Source organism: Anastrepha obliqua, chromosome 3, assembly GCF_027943255.1.
Source record: "Anastrepha obliqua isolate idAnaObli1 chromosome 3, idAnaObli1_1.0, whole genome shotgun sequence".
Taxonomy (NCBI): domain Eukaryota; kingdom Metazoa; phylum Arthropoda; class Insecta; order Diptera; family Tephritidae; genus Anastrepha; species Anastrepha obliqua.
Window position 1 is genome coordinate 29,736,629 of NC_072894.1, and position 21,305 is coordinate 29,757,933.

General features: G+C 39.2%; 2 protein-coding genes across 2 annotated transcripts; both read right to left on the reverse strand.

Annotated features, from left to right (window-relative positions):
- Nucleotides 1-7,220: 7,220 nt before the first annotated feature.
- LOC129242666 (partner of Y14 and mago) lies at nt 7,221-9,367 on the reverse strand. Its single transcript, XM_054879445.1, has one exon. It carries the CDS (start codon nt 9,273-9,275, stop codon nt 8,583-8,585), a length of 693 nt encoding a protein of 230 aa, XP_054735420.1. The 5' UTR covers nt 9,276-9,367; the 3' UTR covers nt 7,221-8,582.
- Nucleotides 9,368-12,732: 3,365 nt separating this feature from the next.
- Nucleotides 12,733-19,884, reverse strand: LOC129241903 (putative uncharacterized protein DDB_G0291608). The gene is made up of 3 exons (XM_054878454.1): nt 18,043-19,884; nt 17,757-17,976; nt 12,733-12,924 (listed from the first exon to the last, which is right to left on the reverse strand). Exons 1-3 carry the CDS (start codon nt 19,882-19,884, stop codon nt 12,884-12,886), a joined length of 2,103 nt encoding a protein of 700 aa, XP_054734429.1. The 3' UTR covers nt 12,733-12,883.
- Between the last annotated feature and the right edge of the window lie 1,421 nt (nt 19,885-21,305).

Consider the following 21,305-nt stretch of genomic DNA (forward strand, 5'->3'; position numbering starts at 1 on the left):
GATTTATTTTTTTTTTTCAACTTTATTTTAAGAGAAATAAATATGTGAAGTAATAAAAAAATTAAATTTCACTCGAAAACTTTTTGTGCTTTTATTTATGAGTACGACGCAATTAAATCTAAATTTACGCTAGACTAAGACTGATTTCTGCAAAAGATGGCTAATAGTCCGGGAGCCAGGGGTCGATGATGGATTGCGTTTTTATACCGTTAAATTCTTGACTATACTTGGGTTTAAGGGGGGGGGTTTAAGGGTCACAAAATCGAAATTTTTTTTCTTCACTCATCTTATAGTAAATCATTTCAAGAATGTTGTGTCAAAATTTTAAGTGGATCGGAGTAGAACTCTCAAAGTTATAGCCTTTGTAGGCACTCTACCTCGAATGCGGAGCATAGATAATTTTTCAGAGTCATTCTTTTCAAATTTGGCACACGTTTTCTAAATCAAAAATACCTCCCCCCCACACTGTTTTTTTTATATTTTTTTTTTTAAGGTTGTTTTTCACTTACAAATATGGCGAAATTTTTCGCCAAAAATGCTCGTTTTACGTGGGGGGGGGGAGCATTACGTCATACTTTAACTGAAAAATTCGACTTTTTTGGTTTTAGATGATTCTACGACGAATGCCGATTGGCACCGCAGAGCACCTCTCGAAAAACATATCTCCAAAAAAACTCTGTCATTTATTTGTCAATATTTTATTATTAATATTTTTTAAAAACTTATTGAAAAGATGTACAATAACATGCAACTGATTTTATTAAAGTATCTTAAGCCATATTTCTGTAAAAAATTAAAAAAAAAAGTGTTTTTTTTTAGCGCTAAACCCTACCACCCCCTTAAGCTTTCATGAATAATGAAAGTGAACGTCAGCTGGCGCACCCGCGGTGGGTGTTTTTGTGGGAGGGTGCGAAACGTGTCGACAAATAATTTCTACCAACTCATTTTACTGAAATTTTTTCACGTATTGTTGACATTTAGTAGAATAAAAAAAAATAGTCAATTGCGCCGTAGAGGGGGGAAAATACGTCAGCTGAACGCAATGATACATTCTTGCTTCGGCTGATGGTCTTCCCACCGCTATAAACGCAGCTGACCATCATTATTATATTTTCGTATGTGTCGGAAAATTATGTAAAAAAATTTCAATCGGCATAAGTAGTTTTACTTTTTAATTTAATATATTTTACAAGTTCACCTGTTCAGCTGACGTATTTTCCATCCTCTACGGCGCAGGTGACTATTTTTTTTTTATTCTACTAAATTTTTTTTCGACACGCTACTGGACCAGCTGACGGTTGGTTTCGTCATCCATTGGATGGCGTCTACCTTCAGTATTAAAATCAGTCGGCATGAAATGATGAGGTCAAAATGACCCCTGGTACCCGGACTATAAATGGAATGTACTTACTTTATACCCTGGTGGTAAGGATACTCTTACAGAAAAACCTGGATGGTAGAAGGAAGGCAGCAATATATTCATTCTGGAAAGGAACACATCGGTATGATGCAAGAATGATAGAAACAAGACTGCGCCCACCAGAGAGTGTGTGACGTCGTATTAGCTGAGTTGTGCAGTGTTGCCAACCATTTGCGCTTCGCAATAAATTTAGTGCTTTTTTATACCCAAAACGGGATAATTTTTAAGTTTTGCGTTTGTTTCTTTTTTTTAATTTAAAGCAACCGAAAATTTAAGTTAAAAAAAAAAAAACTGTATTATTAAACAAAATAATATTAAAAAATGTCAATCTGAGAAGATTTTAGTGTTAATAAAAATTTTTTGGTTCTTATAAAATTTGATATTTTTAAAGTGAAAATTTAAATTTTGCTCCTTTTAAGATTATGTTAGAATATTAAATCTTCTCTCTACTTTTCTTAACATTGGAAACCTTTTTACACATTTAAAAAGCATTTGAATTTATTGAATGGGAATTAAAACCATGTTGCTGGAGTGGTTGAATATTTCCACTGAAATAATCCTAATTAGTGACCAGCACCGTTTTACTACCACTGTTTGTTTTTTTTTGTTTTTTGTTTCCAAGTCAGATCCATTTAGTGAGGTCTAAGTATAACAGCAAATTCTTTATCTCGATGTCTGAGATCTCCTCAATTTGTTGTAAGAAAGGCTTACCGAAGGAGCGGAGTCGTGCCCTAGCTAGCTCTGGGCATTCACATAAGTAGTGGAAAATACTTTTCTTCACCCCTTCCGCTTGACAGCTTCTGCAGATGGGATTGAAGGGGAGGTTGAGTCCCCTACTTTCCAATGACCTGTAAGGGATGCAGTGATGCGTGAAATGTTTTGCCGAGAACATCCTAACAGGTAATTCGTCCTTTGGATTTTGTATGACGGCCATGTGTTTTTGGTTGTAATACATGTAGCTAGTTGCTTCCATCTTCTTTCGGCTAAAGCATGATAGTGTGAAGCAATATATGCTTTTATTGTGTTCAGTGGGGTGAAGACTGCCACCGCCTCTGCTAAGTCGAGTGTCGAACGTTTTCTTGCTAACTCATCCGCTATCTCATTACCCCGTATGTTCCTATGACCGGGAACCCATATCAGAGTAATTTGAAGCCAATGACTAAGCAATTCCAGCTCCTCGCTACACTGTAAGACTAGTTTGGATGAAGTGGAGTTGGAGTCTAAGGACTTTATAGCTGCTTGACTCTCTGAGAAGATAGCTACTCTTGCACCAACTTCCTTGTAGAGTTTTAGTGATTTACATGCTTCTCTGATCGCTAAAAGTTTTGCCTAGAACACGCTGGCATAGTCAGGAAGACGAATTGACTAAGATAGGTTGAGCGGCTCCGAATGGAAGCCAGCTTCCACACCACAGTTCATCTTAGGCCCGTCAATGTAGATTTCAATATTGTATCTTCCAATCACCTTCCCTTTGCTCCATTCGGCTCTCGGTGGAAAACGTACCGTAAAGCCTTTTTTGAAGTTAAGGTCGGGGACTGAGTTGGCTGCTTTGCTTTGTTTTTGAGCAGCGAGGGTCCCTGTAGGAGGATCTTACTGTGACCGTACGACCTTGTTGTCCAGTTTCCTATGTCTCTGAGTCTCACCGCGCTGCAAGTAGCGATTGCTTTAATGTGTAAATCTAATGGTAGCAGATCAGTTAGGACATTGAGCGCTTCAGTAGGGCTGGTGCTAAGCGTTTCTGTAGTTAAGATACGCGCTGTTCTTCGTATCTTGTTCAACTTAGTTTTGTTCTATTTCTTTTCCGTTGCAGGCCACCAAACTAGTGCCGCATATGTTAGTATTGGCCTTACAATGGCTGTGTAGGACCAATTGGATAGTTTTGGTTGGATACCCCATTTTTTACCCAACATTCTCTTACACGCGTACAGTGCTATATTCGCTTTCTTGACCCTGTACTCTACGTTGGACTTCCAGCAGAGTTTGGGGTCTAGGATAACACCTAGGTATTTTGTCTGTACGGTTAGCGTGAGACTAACGCCGTTTAGTTTTGGGGGATTAAAGTTTGGTACTTTGGTTTCATTATTGAATAGTATTAGTTCAGTTTTTCTCGGGTTTATACTTAAACCACAGTCCGTGGCCCAATTGCTGAGGAATACCAAAGCTTCTTCCATAATCTTACTGATTGAAACATTTCTGAAACCATAAGTACTATGTCGTCCGCGTACGCCACTACTTTAATTCCCTTTCAGTTGAATTTGGTAAGGATATTGTTAGCGACTAGTAACCATAGCAGAGGGGATAGGACTCCTCCCTGAGGGGTCCCCTGTTGACAGAGCATTTTACCGTGCCGCTGCCTACCTCACCGATGATTATTCGAGTTTTAATTAAAACCATAGTGGTGTAATCGTTTCTTTCGGTCCTCAATCCTTAGTGGGACATAGAGCATCAAGAGGTGTATTCATAGTAAAAATAAGCATCATTTTTACAAAAAATGTACCTTACCTTGCTACATAACCTGAAATATAGCAAAAAAGTCGTTTTCTTAACAAAAGAGTATTTCTTGACAAAAAACTCATAAATTAAATTGTACATAACTACAACAAAATTATTTAAAAAACGCATATTTTAAAAACAATTTTTTACGCATAAAAAGTTGTTTAAGTAATTCAATAGAAACTTGGTATTTTGCTTTCTTTAAATGGGCATTTTAGTGCGTTTTTATATCCAAAGCTAGGCAACCTGCAGTAGCGAGAGAGTGATTGGACTGCTGGAACGAGAAGAACATCAACAATAACCGCAATCGCTAAATAAAGTTACGATAAAGGTAATCTGGCCATACTGGTCAGCAATTGAGCTAATATCACGTCACTCATTGTGAAATTTGCTGAGAGCAAAGTAACGGTACCACGATAGGCGCCATTTCATTATTCTTTCCTTCATGGGTATGACGTATGCCCCTTGTAAACTAAAGTCACTCACACCTTATTTGATACAGATACGATTTTTTTTGTAAAGTGTTCTATATTTCATAATATTTTGCGAAAATGGAAAAACAGAGTATGCAGCCATATTATTTATTTTGCTTTATTTCATTTCTCAACATAATATACCCAAAAGTGTATCCTCTTCAAGTATCGCTTTTTTAAGATCAGTTTTGATATGGATGTAATTTTTCTTATATTTGTCTTCAAAACCGACCACAAACTTTTGATGCCGTTCAAATCCGGCGATTCTGCAGGAGTTTCGGCAATGTGGGTACATTTATATATTAACCAGGTCTGTATTATTCGTGACTTGGGCTTAGGGTCGTTAACTTCATAAAAGCGAGAGTCATCTTCAATTTGTAATTTTCTAGCGTTTTCAATCAATTTTTCTTGCAGAAGTTTTAAATATACATACGTATTTGCTCATTGTTTTTTCGCTAAAGGTAAAATTTCCAACTTCATGGTGATTAGCTTCCAATTTACCAGTATGAACGTAAGCGCAATAAGCCCTGATTTTGCTGAATGCAGAGTCTCTGAGTCCTTTCGCTGAAGCAAAGGTGTTCTTCAACTATGGCTTCGAAAAGGGAGTTCTTAAGGTCTACCAAACCGATGACATAGGAGATGCCCCTGTACATCTGGAGGTGCTGGGAGAAGTAAGGCCCACAGTAGAGGAAGCACCTGTAGACATGGAAGTGCATCCGTCACGTCGGAGGGAGACAATGCTGATGACGTTCGTTCTTTACCGGAGTCCGTCATAAACATCAGGCTTCTGGCCTCGGAGAGCGAGGACACCGTCCTTGGGTAGCTGGAGAGGATCTTGGGGGAATGCCTGACCTCACTTTCGACTGCGTCCGAATTCTTTGACATAAGCTTTATCTGGGTTCCTGGTAACAGGGACATTGCGAGAAACTGTGAGGCGGAAGAGGTGGCCAGACAGGGCACATCATGTGAGGTGATTTCCCCGCGAAGGGAGATAATTGGGATCTCCTTGACTACCCGTAGTCTGCTCCTGGAAAGATGGGCTTCGCGCCAACTCAGCGAACGTTGGGCAAGTACACAAACTTATAAGGTCGCGAAATCCTTCTGGCGACGTGTGGACCGGGGGCGCTCGGGCGAGCTTCTGAGGTTGACAAAATATCAACTCTCGAAACTCGTGGGTTCACAGATGTGCGCAAGGAGTGCATGCTGTGAGGCTTGGAATTACCTCGAGTCCTTTTTGCGCTGGATGTATGGAGAATGAGGTGGAATCATCTCAGCACTTTCTCCTTAGCTGCCCTGCTATGGCGGGGCTAAGATCCATTCATCTTGGCTCTTACTGCCTTGCTACGTCTGGCGTTGACATTAAAAATCTGATGAATTTCATCAGCAGCATAAAGCGGTTGACGCAAACGCAGCACAGTCATGGTTTGTAATCCCCACACACTAAAACCTACCCTCCTAACCATCCCACCACCACTTCTCCCCGTCCTCTCACTGCATTCCATCGGTTTTTCTCTTCACTCCACCTCCTTCATAATGGTATCACAAAGGACGAAACCGTTGATCTTCGTCCAAGCGTGCTCATTCCTTGTGCAACCATACCAACCTAACCTAATCTAATGTAATTAGTGGTAACACTTTGCACCGTAGAATGCGTTTTGCCAATTGTTTAGCCGATTTCGCGCAGATACTTGTTTTCTAAGTACAATTTAATAACTATTTTACGCTGTTCTAATGGTAATTCCGCACTTCGTCCCATTTTGTCGCTTTCAATCGAGATATTACGCTCAACTGAAACTGAATCGACGATAAAAACTAAGAAAAACTAATATTATTTCGTTTTCAGCACAATTAGTGAAAACACAAACGATTTTTACTGTTACTTTTGCAACAACAGTATCATGAGCTGAACTTGGAACTCCTCAGTGTGAGTTAAAATAACGGGGGTTGCGGCAATTAATCAGGAATGTAGCATTCTTACAATGACCCAAAAGAAATCCAAGCCCACTCATCTAACACCCCTCTCCATCTGGACTCAACCTGTCGAAGCAGCTAGTTTCCTCGGCCTGCCGTTAGATGAGCTAGGCGAAGACGACCGGTGATTACACTACACTGACCGGGCAGAGTTAATGCTAAAACAACAAAAACAAGTATAGGGGTTTTCAATAACAGGTGTTATTCGTGAATGGATTGCGCTATCGAGAGATGATTAACGATTTTTTATGGCCGGAATTGGGTGGTATTGATCTGGACAACGTTTATTTTCAACAAGACGGCGCTACGTGCCCCACAAGCAACGAAACCATTGATCTTTTACGGGAAAATTTTCAGGACTGTGTTATCTCTCGAAGAGGTGATCACAATTGGCCACCGAGATCTTGTGATTTAACGCCTTATGCCTTTTTTCTTTGGGGCCACGTGAAAGAGAAGATCTACGCCAACAGCCCAGGGACGATTCAAGGCCGCAAAGATGGAATTCGTGAGGCTACCGAGGACTTAAGGCAGCCACTTTGCAACGCGGTTATGGAAAATTTCATGAAAAGGATATTGTCCTGTAAGCGTGATCGTGGTGGTCATTTGCCTGATGTTACTTTCCACTATTAACGGCATACCTTCTCTTTATAATGAAATAAACATCCAATCTTTAATAATATATTAAAAGATAACATTTTTCTTTGGATATCAAAATAACACCTCTTGTTGGAAAACCTTATATATGTATTGCCACAGCAAATATTTTGCGCAAAGCTAAAGTTTTTTACGTACTACGCATGGCGTACGAATAAATTGTGTGACCACTGTATGTTTATTTGAATCACACTTGAATATGCAATGAATTACACTTTTCTAAGAATTTCTTTGATATTTTATTGTTTCTCTTTTCTAAAAATACTCATTATATTCATTGATAAACATTTATTTGATTCTAAATGTTGCTGGAGTTTACAAGATTCACAACTTTGTTTGTTTTCAATATTGACTTCAACTCTACAAACTATACATAAATATTAAATTTGTTTATAATATGCATTACAATGTAAACTACAATAGACCTCACATAAAACTGTAAAATTATTTTTAAAAAGTAAAAGTACAATAGTCATAATTCGTTTTTTTCTTCTTATAATTTATTTTTAAATGAAGTACCATCGCACACATTCACAAATTCTATTTTACAAATACATATTTATTATAAAAGTAACACTGCTACTTTATACAGTTTGATTTATCGTCATCTTTGGAGTCATCTTCGCTTAATTTGTTGGCTTATTTAGTACGTTTGTTTGTATCTTTACATTTCTGACAATCTCATTAATGGTATGGACATTTTTAAATGCTTTTCAATCGTTTTCCACCGCTTAAAAATACTAAACGTAACCTCATTCTTACTCTACTAGCAAGCATTTATTTGTTGTTGTTTCAGTTTTTGCTTAGTACTACTTTATAATTTTGTCTTTGCATGAAAACAGAATGCGCAAGTTTTAGGCAGTTGTACAATTTTCTTGTTCTTTGTTTTTGTTTTTGCATAAATATTTAATATAAGATAAGGTAATGCTGTATTATAATATAAAATTGAGATATTCCGATTGCTTCATACTTTGTGGACGCAACTAGCTTTGAAGGTTCATGTACAAATTTCACGAAAGGACACAAATTGGACATCCGAGGACGAAAGGTTAAAAAAAAGTATAGATATAACTGAAAAATGCACTTTTTTAAATTATAACTAAAAAAACGCAAAATACAAATGTAACTGAGTAATAGATTCATTATAGCAAGCAACGCAACTGAAATATAATTTTCGCCTGTAAATATGCATTTTCTTATATCTAAATTGCGCCATTGCGTTGATTCTTTAACAGCATTACCTCGATTGCGATTTTGCGCACATATTTATAAACAAAACTTGCAAAGCGCAAAACCAATTAAAAAAAATAATAATAACGGACGACAAGTATCTAAGAAAAGAAACCTGTCGCGCATAAATAGTAAAATTATTAGGATGTTAAAATATTAACACTAGCACAATTATTTATGTATGCATGAATTATACGTATATGTATTGTTAGCCCATCTCAAGAGTAGGTAATCTGTGGGTGATGGTGTACAGCATTTACATGTATTTACGTACATATGTATTTCCATGGCACTCCAGAGCTGAATTAGTGCGCGCTTAACTCCTCTTAAGCATGCCTATTTCAGTTGTTAGTTTTGCACTTGTCTAACGCCGCTTCTTCTTCTTCCAACTGCTTAATTTCCTTGAGTATCTCCTTTTTTCGCTTCACTTTGTCAAGTTGATCTTTTTCGGGTTTTTTGAGCTCACCACTTTTAATACGCTGCTCGATAGTTTCAATCTCTCGTAGTTTTTTGCGTAGCTTTTTCATTTTCTTTGACGCTTCTTGCCCATCATCTGGTTGCACTTTTAAAGTGCTTTGTAAATCGTTCGCCAGATTCGCTACTGCTTCGTTGACGTTTGCACCTGATGTCGTTACCTTATTAGTGTTAGCATTCGCTTTTGGTAATGCTGCTTTAGTAGTATCACTGTTGGCTAGTACCAGCAAGCCAGGTGATTGAGTTTGCTTTGGTTTTTTATTGTTCCCACTCCCCGCTTTTGAAGCTGGTTGATTATCCTCCTGTTTTGCCAACTTTTTGGCTTTGGCGCGTTCCTGCTTTTCACGCTCCTTTTTGGTCTGCTCGGCGACTAGGGGACACATGCCAGGCGGTAGTGTGCTCTTACGTTGTGCAAACTGTTTGCCTTTGCTCTCGTACAAGGGCACCTCTTCCTGCGGCACATAACCATCTTTGACACGGCGAGCTTTCCGCCAAGTACCATCCGGTCTTTGAGTCGCTGGTATAAATTTACCATCACTGTCGGTCAGGTAAGTCGTCATCTTTTCACAATTTTTAAAATTTGTTCTTAAATTGCAAAAAATCACAATATCGACGGTAATTGCTTATTTTTTTTGCACTCAAACAGCGCAAGTTAAATGTCAAACGTAAATGTCACATTGTATATCGCGTAACGTTGCCACATAACTTCGGCATGTTATTTATTGCAATTGTTGAGTGATGTACTGAATTGGTAGATGTCGCTACTAATGAGTTGAAAAACTATGAAAATTACAGACGGCGATGTAGTGCAAAAGAAAAAAAACGTTTAGGAAGAGTTAATAGTTTTTAAAATTTTCGTAAAATTTAAGCCAAAAGAGGAAATACGCGGACGAAATTCATTAATATATTCGAGAAATATTTTCAAAAATATCTTCTTGAAAAAATATAGCGAGATTTTTGAAAAAGAAACCGTTTGCATCTTCAAATGGCATTAAATGTGAATTTTTTGGTCGTCTGCATTTTCACCATTTCCAAAAGGCTAAGATAGGTTAAAGGGTTACATGGGTTTCGGGTAAAAAAAGGCCTAATTTCAATATTTTTGTTTCTATGTACAAAATTATTTATTTAATACTTTTTTCTATCTTATAGATACATATTTAAAGAATAATTTCTGAAATTAAAAAAAAAAACATTAAAACTTCTCCATTGTGACGTCATTTCCGGTGACCTGACAGGATCATCAAAAATGAAAAAAAAACAAAAATAAGCGTTTTAGTTAAGACTGTAAACTCGTGCTTGAACGAGGAAAGGAAAAAAGTGAAAATTGGAATTTTGGCAGACATTTTTCCAAAAAAATGAAAATTTCGGTCAAATTTGCTTGACATTTTGTTTTTTTTTAAATAGTTGTAATTGAAAAAAAAAAATCCTTCATTCAAGCACGAGTAAATTGTATCTCCAACACTTGTGTAAAATTTCATCAAGATCGGTTAAGTAGTTTTCGAAAATATTTGACAACCGACTTTGAAAACACGGTTCCGAGAAAAACGAGTTTAAAGTTTTGAATAACAATAAAAGTGGCTTGGAGCGCACACCTTCCAAAGGCTGTATCTCCGAAACTATTATTCGGATCGACTTTAAAATTTAGGATAATATTCTTGATATGTTGTAGAAGATAATAAGCCAAATTAATTTTTTGAATCCACGAAACCCATGTAACCCCTTAAATGGCTGCCGCGGAGAGGGGGCTCACTTGAACAAAAATTTAAAATTTGTTCGTTGTGGTACCATGCAGGGGGAGAAGAGGAGAAAATAAGAAGAGGAAAGGAAAGAATCCAGACAAGTGGAAAAAGGAAGAAGATGCTTGGATTATAGGATAACGACCAACAGTGGCGATTTACGTTTGTATTAACCGCTTCAAGCTATTGATGAAGTTCACCAGATGTGGGATATTTTAATCCGCAATATCCGCCGGTGTAGCGAAAAAGTGAGACTCCAGATGCTTAAACCTTTGCCCGACTAGAGCAGGGAAGAAGAAGGTGCTGCGATGATTCCAGCTCGTTCTCCAGACAGCTTCTGGAGAAAGGGCTTAAAGCAAAAGGGCTTAAAGCTAAGGGACATTGTCCGGTAAGCATACTTACCAAATTCGATAGCTGCTGCTTTGTTAGCCTTAGAAGTTCTCTCGAACGCCCCCGATCTACCGGTGGCCAGAAGGATCTCGTGATTTTGCACGTTTGTGCACTAGCCCAACGCTCGCTGAGTTGACGCGAGGCCCATCTTTCCAGTAACAGACCACGTGTTCTCAATCCTCTCATATTGCGATGAAGCCATCTCAAGAGTCCCCTGTCTAACCAGCTCATTAGCCCCCTCTATGCGGCTATGACCGGGAATCCAAATGAGTATAATATCGAAGTATTCCGATGCAATTTTTGGGAGTTAACGAATTTTGAAAAATTTTCTCCTCAAAAAACACAATGTTCGGAAATTGACCCCTTTGGGCCAGCGAAGCAACTCCTTCGCTATCTTAAATCTGACTTCTTGCTGCTTTGGTGTGAGATCATGCGCCGTTTGGATCTTGCAAGCCTTAACCTTGAGATCATTTTTCAGTATGCGGCGAATGCTACGGTCAGATATTTTCAGTTTCTTCGCCATTTGATTGGCACTTTATCGGGGATTTCGCTAAAGTCGCTTCTTCACTTTTGGAATGATTTCACGTGTCGTTACAGTCTTTTGATGACCACCTCCAAGACGTTTCACGCTGCGATTGTAACGAGTAATAGTACAATAAACAAAAACTGTTTTAATTTAAGGTGCTCGAGCTCATGAAAAATTGCTTGTTGTGATTTTCCAGTCAAATATTATATAAAGCAATCACTATTACGTTTGACTGGCGTTTACTCTCGGAAAAATGCTTCCGCGCTCTTGTAAACAATACTCTGGATTGTCATTTAGGCAACTAACATTTCGAGTCCCGCACCCTGTGTACATACTTATGCTTTCTTTCAACTCCTTGTAGAGCATAGGACATTATTGACTTCGAAGAGGCCTTTGACAGCGTGAAGCGCGAATGCATATGGGCAGCTCTGCGGAAAAGAGCTATCCGGGCAAAACTGGTACCTCTTTTTAAGGAAAGCTATCGCGGCGCAAATTGCCGGGTGCTCCACAAAGGTGCGCTGTCAGAGCCTTTTCGAGTTGAGAGTGGAGCGGGGCAAGCGTCTATTCTCTTACCAATTATTTTTCTTTTGGGTTACCGATGATATCATGAACTCTACTCTTCCTGTTGGTGATCGACGTGGCATTCAATGGAAGCTTGATAACACCATGTTGAGAAACCTGGCCTATGCCGATGACATCTGCTTACTGTCACCTAAGCTAAGGCTATGACAACGCCCGCGCAACAGCAAATTCGTTCGACTGGACTTAAAATCAACGTCAACAAAACTAAGGCCTTGTATCTCAACAGTACCACCTCTGAGTAATTGGAGGTCGATAGGCACCAGTTCTTGAGCGTGGAGAAGTTTTGCTACCTCGGCAATATTGTCGACGCAAGTAGAGGCTCTGTCAGGGAGGTTGCATTTGGTATTCTCGCGCCTCTTTGGCAGAAAAATAACATTAATAAGTGTTAAATCTGTGTTGCTCTATATAAGCGTTAAGGTGAAACCCATTCCAACAAGTAGGACGTTCAGTTGGAACACCTCGTGCAACTTGGCGAAGATCAACCGATTCCGAAATGGCAACTCTTTGCTTATCATGGAGCGAACTGAGGGTTATAGCGTAATAGCTATGCGCATGCATATTTCTGAGAGCTGATAAAAACCATGCCCAGTGTTTTTTAAGTTAAGACTAAATTTCCGTCGCATACACATTCATTTAAACACATTTCTCAGCACGACATTTTACGAATTTCTCTAATAAATCACGCACACCACTGTATGTTTTCTGTATTGGTTATTTTATTCTCATTTCAGCTGCATCTCACTCAAATAAATAAATATAAATTACAAATGGGCCTTAGTAACTAAAAAACGTATTACCAAAATAACGTTGAAATAAAATAAATGTAAATAAAATTTAAATAAATTAGAAATTCGCTAATTGTCAGTTAGTGTGCCTTCGACAGGTCGGGTTTCGTACTGCTGCATAGATGGCGCATGAATAGGGTGTTGCTCATCTACCGGGTGTTACAGGAGCCTTTACTTTGCACTGTTACATCTGCAATTAAAGCAAGAAAAAAAATTAAATTTTATAAGAAAGTGGTCGAAAAGCATTAAACGGGTTTTTCTCAAAATGGTGTTTTCAAAGTCAGTGACCAACATTACTCGAAAACGGCTAAACCGATTAGTCTCAAATATTAACACGAGCTTCTTACATACATATATTTATTTTTTTGTAAGTAATAGAAGATTTTTTCTCACTGATAAATATTTTGGTTTTTATAAACAATTTAAGGTTGATAATGTTGGAGAGCATCGTACGAGCCGCAGAACTTAATCGCTCAGGCACAATTTTTTATAAGAGCGTACAATTGCTGGCGTATGCCGATGATATTGACATCATCGGCCTTAACAACCGCGCTGTTAGTTCTGCCTTCTCCAAACTGTATAAAGAGGCAAAGCGAATGGGTTTGGTGGTGAACGAGAGCAAAACGAAGCACCTCCTGTCTTCAAACAAACAGTCGGCGCACTCGCGTATCGGCACCCACGTCACTGTTGACAGTTATAATTTTGAGGTTGTAAAAGACTTTGTGTTTTTAGGAACCAGCATTAACACCGAAAACAATGTCAGCCTTGAAATCCAACGTAGAATCTCTCTTGCCAACAAGTGCTACTTTGGACTAAGTAGGCAATTGAGCAGTAAAGTCCTCTCTCGTCGAACAAAACTAACACTCTACAAGACTCTCATCATGCCCGTCCTAACGTATGGCGCAGAAGCTTGGACGATGACAACATCCGATGAAGCGACGCTTGGAGTGTTCGAGAGAAAGATTCTGCGTAAGATTTTTGGACCTTTGCACGTTGGCAACGGCGAATATCGTAGACGATGGAACGATGAGCTGTATGAGCTTTACGACGACCGACATAGACGTAGCGCAGTGAATAAAGATCCAGCGGCTTCGTTGGCTGGGTCATGTCGTCCGAATGGATACAAACGCTCCGGCTTTGAAAGTATTCGATGCGGTACCAGCTGGTGGTAGCAGAGGAAAGATCAGGTGGAGGACTTGGCTTCACTTGGTGTGTCCAACTGGCGCCGGTTAGCACGAGAAAGAAACGACTGGCGCGCTTTGTTAATCTCGGCCAAAATCGCGTAAGCGGTTATCGCGCCAATTAAGAAGAAGAAACAATTTAAGGCCGAAATTTTGGTTAAAAGTAAAAAAAAATTTATTTGGTCAAAAACAAATTTATTTTGCTTATTCCTTCGATTAATTACTAGATTTAACATTACTTTAACGAAATCCGTTGCACATACAGGTATTTGAAAGATCTACGGGGTCAAAAGTCCATTTAACAAAACAATAAATACATTTACAAAAATGACTTCCTGAGGTACCTGACCCTTCCGAGAACAAAATCCAGCCCCTCCCGCGCACCCTACAAGCATTTGACATACGATAACGGCAGTCGGAATTCGATCGTATCACCTCGTGTACGTTATCTGTTCTCGGCACTCTTGCAAAACCCAAACTTTAAAAGTGAAATTTTATGTTTTGTGTTCAACAGTGGAGTAAAGAGTTATGGATTCTGAAGCATCAGATTAGTAATGAATGAAATCAATTAGAATCTTTATAATTTTCAAGTATTAAAGTTAACTTTTCAACCCTATAAGTACACACCTTCTCAAACTACTTTTTTTTCTTAAAATAATATTTGTTAGTCAATAAGTAATACTATCGAGATAGATCCGGTTAAGATTCGATTGTAATTGTTTAGTATGTACCTTGTTTTGACAATTCATCAAAGAATTTGATCCGGATAAGTCCGGATAAACGGTATTTTAGTACTTTGAATGTTGTTGGTAAAATTTTATGAAAAAGGTCTTTTCCATTACAAGGGATTAAGCGAAATATTTATTTGTTGTAGGTTCAATGGGAACATCGGGAATGAGGATTGTGACTAGAAAATACTTGTTTGACCTCATGAACAATGAAAATTTACCCAACATAGAGGCAAGGCTAAATTTCTTGAAAGATCAGTTTATGTCTGTTAAAGGATTCTCTGACAATCAAATTGAGACGTTGAAAAGCAATTTTGCACATTTCAAATCAGAATTTAAAAATCGATGGACTAAAGCTTATTATAAAGAAGCGGTATTCCTAAAAAGTAATGAATCTTGGCTGAACGGAACCTTCGCCATTCCCGTTGTTGCTGACAGTCCTTCAAATCGAACAGGACGACCGAGTAAATCTTTTGGAGATCTGAGCGAAAGAATTAAAAGAAGAAAAACTGAGGAAGTGCGCTCTAATTTTGATCAAAACCTTATCGTGCATGCTGCGCAAGTAGAATTAAGAAAGTCAGAAAAACGAGATGCTTCGAATGTGCTAAAAGAAATTATTACTTCGCCAACTCGCGCAACCAAATATAAAAAGGCTTATTATCGAACAAAGTCATCAAAAGATAAAATTTGCCCCTTATCTGTCCAGGAAGCAATGCAAATGTTCATCGATGCAGATCTAACACGAGACCAATACGAGACAATAAGAAGAACAAATAAGAAATCCTTTCCTTGTTATAGTCTTTTACAAAAAGAAAAAAAGAAGTGTTATCCGCCACCAGAATCTTGCACTGTAAATAGTACAGGTGCGGAAGCCGAATTGCAACCTTTGGTCGACCTTACCGTTAGACGATTATCGGACTACCTGGAAGAGGTACTAACAACATTGAAGGTCCAAGAATGTGAGACCCTTAAATTAATTTGTAAATGGGGTTGCGACGGGTCCCAACAGACCCAGTTCAAACAAAAGATTGAAAATGATACGGATTCAGATACGAACATTTTTCAAAGCTGCTTTGTTCCTGTAAAATTAATATAGTATGCGGCCAAAACATGGAAAAGACTATATGGGAAAATCCAACACCATCTTCTCCTCGATTTTGTCGGCCTATAAGATTTAAATTTATCAAAGAGACTACTGATGTAACGGAGCAAGAAATTAATCACGTCAATAATCAGATAAACAGTCTGGTTGCAACAGAATTTGACTTGAGTGGCAAACATTATTCAGTGAAACACGAATTTATAATGACAATGGTTGACAGAAAGGTCTGTAATGCTGCCACAGGAACCACATCAACCAGTCGTTGCTACATTTGCGGCACAACCGCAAAGGATTTCAACAATTTGGATAAAACAATAGATGTTAATTTCGAGGCTATTCAATTCGGCCTTTCGGTACTACATGCCAGGATAAGAATATTTGAGAGCATTCTCCATTTGGCTTATAAGTTGCCAGTAAAAAAATATAGAGCAAGAAAAAGAGAAACTGAAAAAAGCCTCGAGAAAGAGAGAAAACAAGAGATCCAGGACAGGTTTCGCCAAGAAACGGGATTGTTAATAGATATGCCAAAGGCGAATTTCGGTAATACCAATGATGGTAACACAAGCCGAAGATTTTTCGACAATCCTCAATTAGCATCCGATATAACAGGCATCAGCTACAAATTAATATATAGACTGAAAGTTATTCTAGAAACAATTTCTAGTGGTCATAAAATTAATCCTGAAAAATATGATATTTATGCAACAGAAACTGCTCGATTATATGTGGATCTTTATCCGTGGCATCCCATGACACCCACAATGCACAAAATACTTATTCATGGAGCTGTTATAATAAAGAGAGCTTTGTTACCAATTGGCCAGCTTTCTGAAGAGGCTGCAGAATCCCGAAATAAGCATTTCCGCTCTTACTGGCTAGAGCGAAAATTTACTAGAGAAAATTGCAACAGGGATATTTTTAACCGCCTCCTTTTAAGTTCGGACCCCTTAATGAGCTCTAGAAGGCAAATAAAAAGAAGAAAGTCCCAATCATTTCTGCCAGAAACATTGAAAATGCTCATGCCTGTTGATCCAAACCTAGAATTTTCTTCACGTAGCGATGAAGAAAATCTAGATAATACCATTTGATTGGATGCTTTTTTTAATTGTTTATATTTTTTTATGTTTGATCTTGTAAATCTTTCTTCATTCTCCTATTATATTTCATTCAATAAATGTTTTAATTTCATTATTTTAGTTGATTTTATTCAGAAACATCCATTAGCACACGTTAAACCCAAAAAATACTTTTGGCCCCTTAGATTGTTCAAATACCCCTATGTGCGTTGGTTTTTTAATTTCAGAGGATCCAATTCAGAGATATAGTGGTCACCGCAAAACGCCTTTTTTGAGAGGAGCTCCCAGAGAGCAGCTGTAGCTCCTTTCCAAATAAATATTTTTACTAATACTAAGTCTTAAAATACAGTTAAAAGACAACACAATATGTGTACAAATAAGTAAATTTAAAAGTTTTCTCAGAAGCAATTCCGGAAAGTTCGCTTTTTTTCGGCCTTCTAACTATATATAACCCTTTAGGCGTTCTAGGCACATTTAATTTCTTTCAGCGCATAATCTAGAACTTCATACCTTGAGTTATAGGCGTTAAGGCTTTCAGCGCTTTATTCAACTCTAAGATTTGTCATCTGAATGTGCAAGCTTTAATTCAGCAAAGAATTCAACCGCGTGTTAAATTGTGAAAGCGCGAAAGTCTCTAGTTTCCAAGCTTTTCACTTGCTTTCGCTTATTCATCCCCTTCTCTTCGTTTGTTTTATTTCAGTACTGCAATTTTGTATTCTACCAAGAAATCCTCTAGCTGGATAGCGCGCTGAAAGCCACACAACATCGCTAGAGTTCGTTGTGAAGTTCTAATTTAATGTAATTAGTGGCTTTGGTGTGGTCCACACGGGCAAATGGTCAAGCATATTCATTTATTCAATATTTCTCATTTGACGCAATTGTAGCCAATTCTAATTCAACGCCACCTTCCACTTTTTGTATTTCACGCTACTCACCGATATGTAGGCATGTGGCGTAGCATTCCATTTGCGCCTCGCTGGTGTACATATAACCGTCAGAGCCGCAAACAATTTCTTCATCGTCATCTTGGATATTGGCGCATATTCGTTCGCAATAGTCTTCGGTGTCCTTCTGTTCAACTGGTGCGGGCGATGTCGACTCTGAGGGTACGTCTCCTAATGTTGACTTGCGCATCGGTATGCGCCCATAAAAGTCCTTAAAATTGAAATGAAATAGTTTTCAATTGATAAGATCATTAGCGTTTTAGGTAAGAGTACTTACCGAACTGGCGCTATGCACATCCTCTTCATCCTCCGGATCATCAGCGGTAGCGGTAGTGGCGGTTGCAAAGTTACCCGTACTTGATGTGGGTAAATCTGGTGTTGTGGAACTGCTCCCCCCATTGGCAGTTCTATACCATAAGTGTTGGCGCTCATTGCCCAGCGAGGGGGGTGAATTAGTGTATGTCGAATGCACAGCATCGCGTTCGGTAAATTCGAAGCGCAGCGGCTCTGGCGTGTGACTATGTAGCGTATTATAGCGCACATTCGGGTACACTGGCGCCAGTGTGGTGGGTGCTCTTGTGGAGGGCGGTGGCACTATATGCTTTACAGCTTTGTTACCCTCCGAGTTCACAACGAATAAGTTGTTGCCCGCTTGATAACTACCGCGCACAATGGCGGGCACGGGATCTTCCTGATAGAATAGTTGCGATACTTGTATGGGTTGGTTTAGGTAATTGGTGGCAGCAGAGGTGGCCGAGCCGGAACTCGTGCTATCACTGACTGCTGATTTGCTGTACTGTAAGTGTTCCAGGGGCTGCTGCTTGTATGCGTAGTGACTGTGCGTAGGTTGTTGTTGTTGCTCACGTTGTTCCTTCGGCTCTAGTTGATGGCTATCCTGCTGTGCATCCAGGCGCTTATAGTTGGGTTCATGCTTTGGCAGAAAATAGTCATTGGAGTTCATAAATTTTATGTACTCCTCTGCTTCTTGCGCTGCTGCAGTTTCGGGGTGTGTTTGTTGTGCTTGCAAACGTAAGCTTTGATGTTGTTGTGCAGGTTGCTCCGCCATTGGTGTTGGTGGATAGTATGCATTTGGATGTGCGTAAGGTGGTTCCTCTTCGGCTAGCTCATTGTGCTCGTATACGGCATAGCCCGCGCCACCTGGCGGTGGTTGTTCGTGCTTCACATGCGGATGCAGTACGGGCTCCTCATGGGCGCGCATTGTTTCGTAGTGAAAGGTTGGCGGTCGATTGGGATACTGTTTCTGGCTCTGGAACAGTGTTGGAAACTGTGAAGTTTTTTGTTGTTTTTGCTGTTGCTGCTCTTGTTGAGGTATAGGGTATTGCTGTACCACTTGCTGTGGCTTACCCGCATACTGCTGCAGTTGTTGTACGTGTTGTCTATAATTTGGATCGTGTGGCTGTAGTAGCGGACGCACAATCGCTTTACCGCTGAATGGAGGTGATGCCTTGAAATTGTATTCCTCATGGTGTTGCTGTTGCTGGAGTTGCTGTTGCTGGTGTTTCGTTGCTTGAAAAGCCGTAGCGGATTGTGGCACCAACGCATTTGGGTTCGGTTGGTGATGCAATTGCGTGTACCCGAAAGGAGGGCGGTAAACGGTTACTTTGCCTGCATTGAAAGGCACCGGACCCTTGGACGGTAGGTGGCTTAAACCGCCCGCGGAAGTTTCGAAAGTGAAGCGAGGCGGTCCAGCATTAATGGGTAGTCCATTTTGTACGCGACGCATAATTGGCGGGCGCACTTTGTGGTACGGGGCAGGTGAAGACGGCGCAGCGGCGTGCGCTGGCAATCGACGATAAGGCATACCGGCTGGTTGTAAATGATCGCCGCGCGCAATTAAGCGTGGCGCAGCTGCTTGGTAACGTTTGCCGGCTAACATCTTGGGGTCTTGCAGAACCTTCAGAAGGCGCGCGAGGCGAGTGCTGTTAGCCATAAGTTGCACAGCATTAGTTTCTGTAATCGTCGGAGGGTTTGTGGGCGAAGTGGTGGTCGTCGTCGTTGGATTTTTTGTGTGTTCGGCTTCATTTGCACATTGCACAAAACCACATAGCAAAACAGTTGCAGCTAAAAGCACTGATAAATGCGCTATAAATGTTGCCATCTTGTCGTTTGTTCGCTTTTGCTTAAAAATATTTTATTTAATTTTCTTTTTATTATATATAGTCGCGTTATTTTTCAATTATAAATAATATTTTGTTCATTTTCATTTATTCAAAAAACAATCACTTGCTTGTTTCGCTTTTCATACATAAATCATTGAATGCATGTCACACTTTATATAATATTTGCTATAGTTTTGTATACATCGCACACACTTTTAAGCTTGACTCATCATTCAAACTACTTCTGTTTTCATTGTAATAAATTCACCGTTAAATCCTTTCAAGTATTTAGCACCTCCGCGTATTTAACCCATTCGCAAGCGCGTTCAAATCACATTTAAAACTTTACTTTGCCGTCGCGCATGCGCCTGGCGAAGCTCCAGCAATTGCTACGAAAACTGGTTACGTCTCTTTCTATTCTACTCCCTCGTTGCATTTCTTTTCTTAAGTACCATACCACAGCTGGCTTGACGGCTTCTCGCGTTCGATTGTGGTAAACTTGGTAAGCGCGAAACGCTCTGGAGATGTATAGGCTTTCGTTCGATCGTACTGACATTGTAAGTATCATACATATTACATGTGTGCATACATATGTACATATGTATATTCATTTTTTCAAGCTACATGCATATACATATGCATGAACGTGTGTTCCTAGCCACAAGAGTTTCGGTTACGGCTCAGCAGGTTCGGGCTACTGTGCCACAGTTATTTACATACATATGTATGAGCCATTGTATGGATGTGTTTGCACAGTGTTTCAAGGAGAAAGTCTTATAAGTTAATTTGAAATTAAAATTAATTTATTCTAGTGTGTAAAATATAAGATAAAGATGATTAATTTAGATAATTAGAAATCTGAAAAAATATAAAACCATTTGCACAATTTCCTTATACCGTTTGCAGAAATTTCTTTGTGAACTTTATTTCTCAATAAAGTGAATATTCCCAAATAACTTTTTGTTAAGATGGATTTTTTATTTTAATTTTTTTCGGGACAACTAGCACGTGCAGCACTCAGACACAATTAGGTCCATTGTACTGCACTCGGATTCCCTTTTAATTTTCATTAAATCTACCCGATCTCCGATGAAATCAGAGTAGATCTTGTGGTGCAAAGGAGCCGAGGTGGTCGCTTCTTAACACATCAGTGCCAAAGATTCGAGCGAAGGCGGGGCAGACGCACAGGAAGTGGTTCGCCGTCTCATCATCCTCTTCTGGGCAGAGTACACTGTCTGAGATGCTTACCTTGTTAAGATGGATGTACGTAATTTCTATAGGATCTATAATTTTTAATTCCGCAATGCAGACAACTGCGAATGCATTCACTCAGTGGAGTTGATTTTCCATAAGAATAGTAATAGCTTGACTATAAAATAACAAAAGAAGAAGTTTATGTGCTGACGAATATATTACTCGA

Coding starts and splice junctions, on each gene's coding strand:
- LOC129242666 (XM_054879445.1), bottom strand. CDS start 9,275: ATGACGACTTACCTGACCGACAGTGATGGTAAATTTATACCAGCGACT.
- LOC129241903 (XM_054878454.1), bottom strand. CDS start 19,884: ATGGCAACATTTATAGCGCATTTATCAGTGCTTTTAGCTGCAACTGTT. Junction 17,977..18,042: donor ATGTGCATAGCGCCAGTTCG/GTAAGTACTCTT, acceptor TTCAATTTTAAG/GACTTTTATGGGCGCATACC. Junction 12,925..17,756: donor CGCCACATGCCTACATATCG/GTGAGTAGCGTG, acceptor CTTTAATTGCAG/ATGTAACAGTGCAAAGTAAA.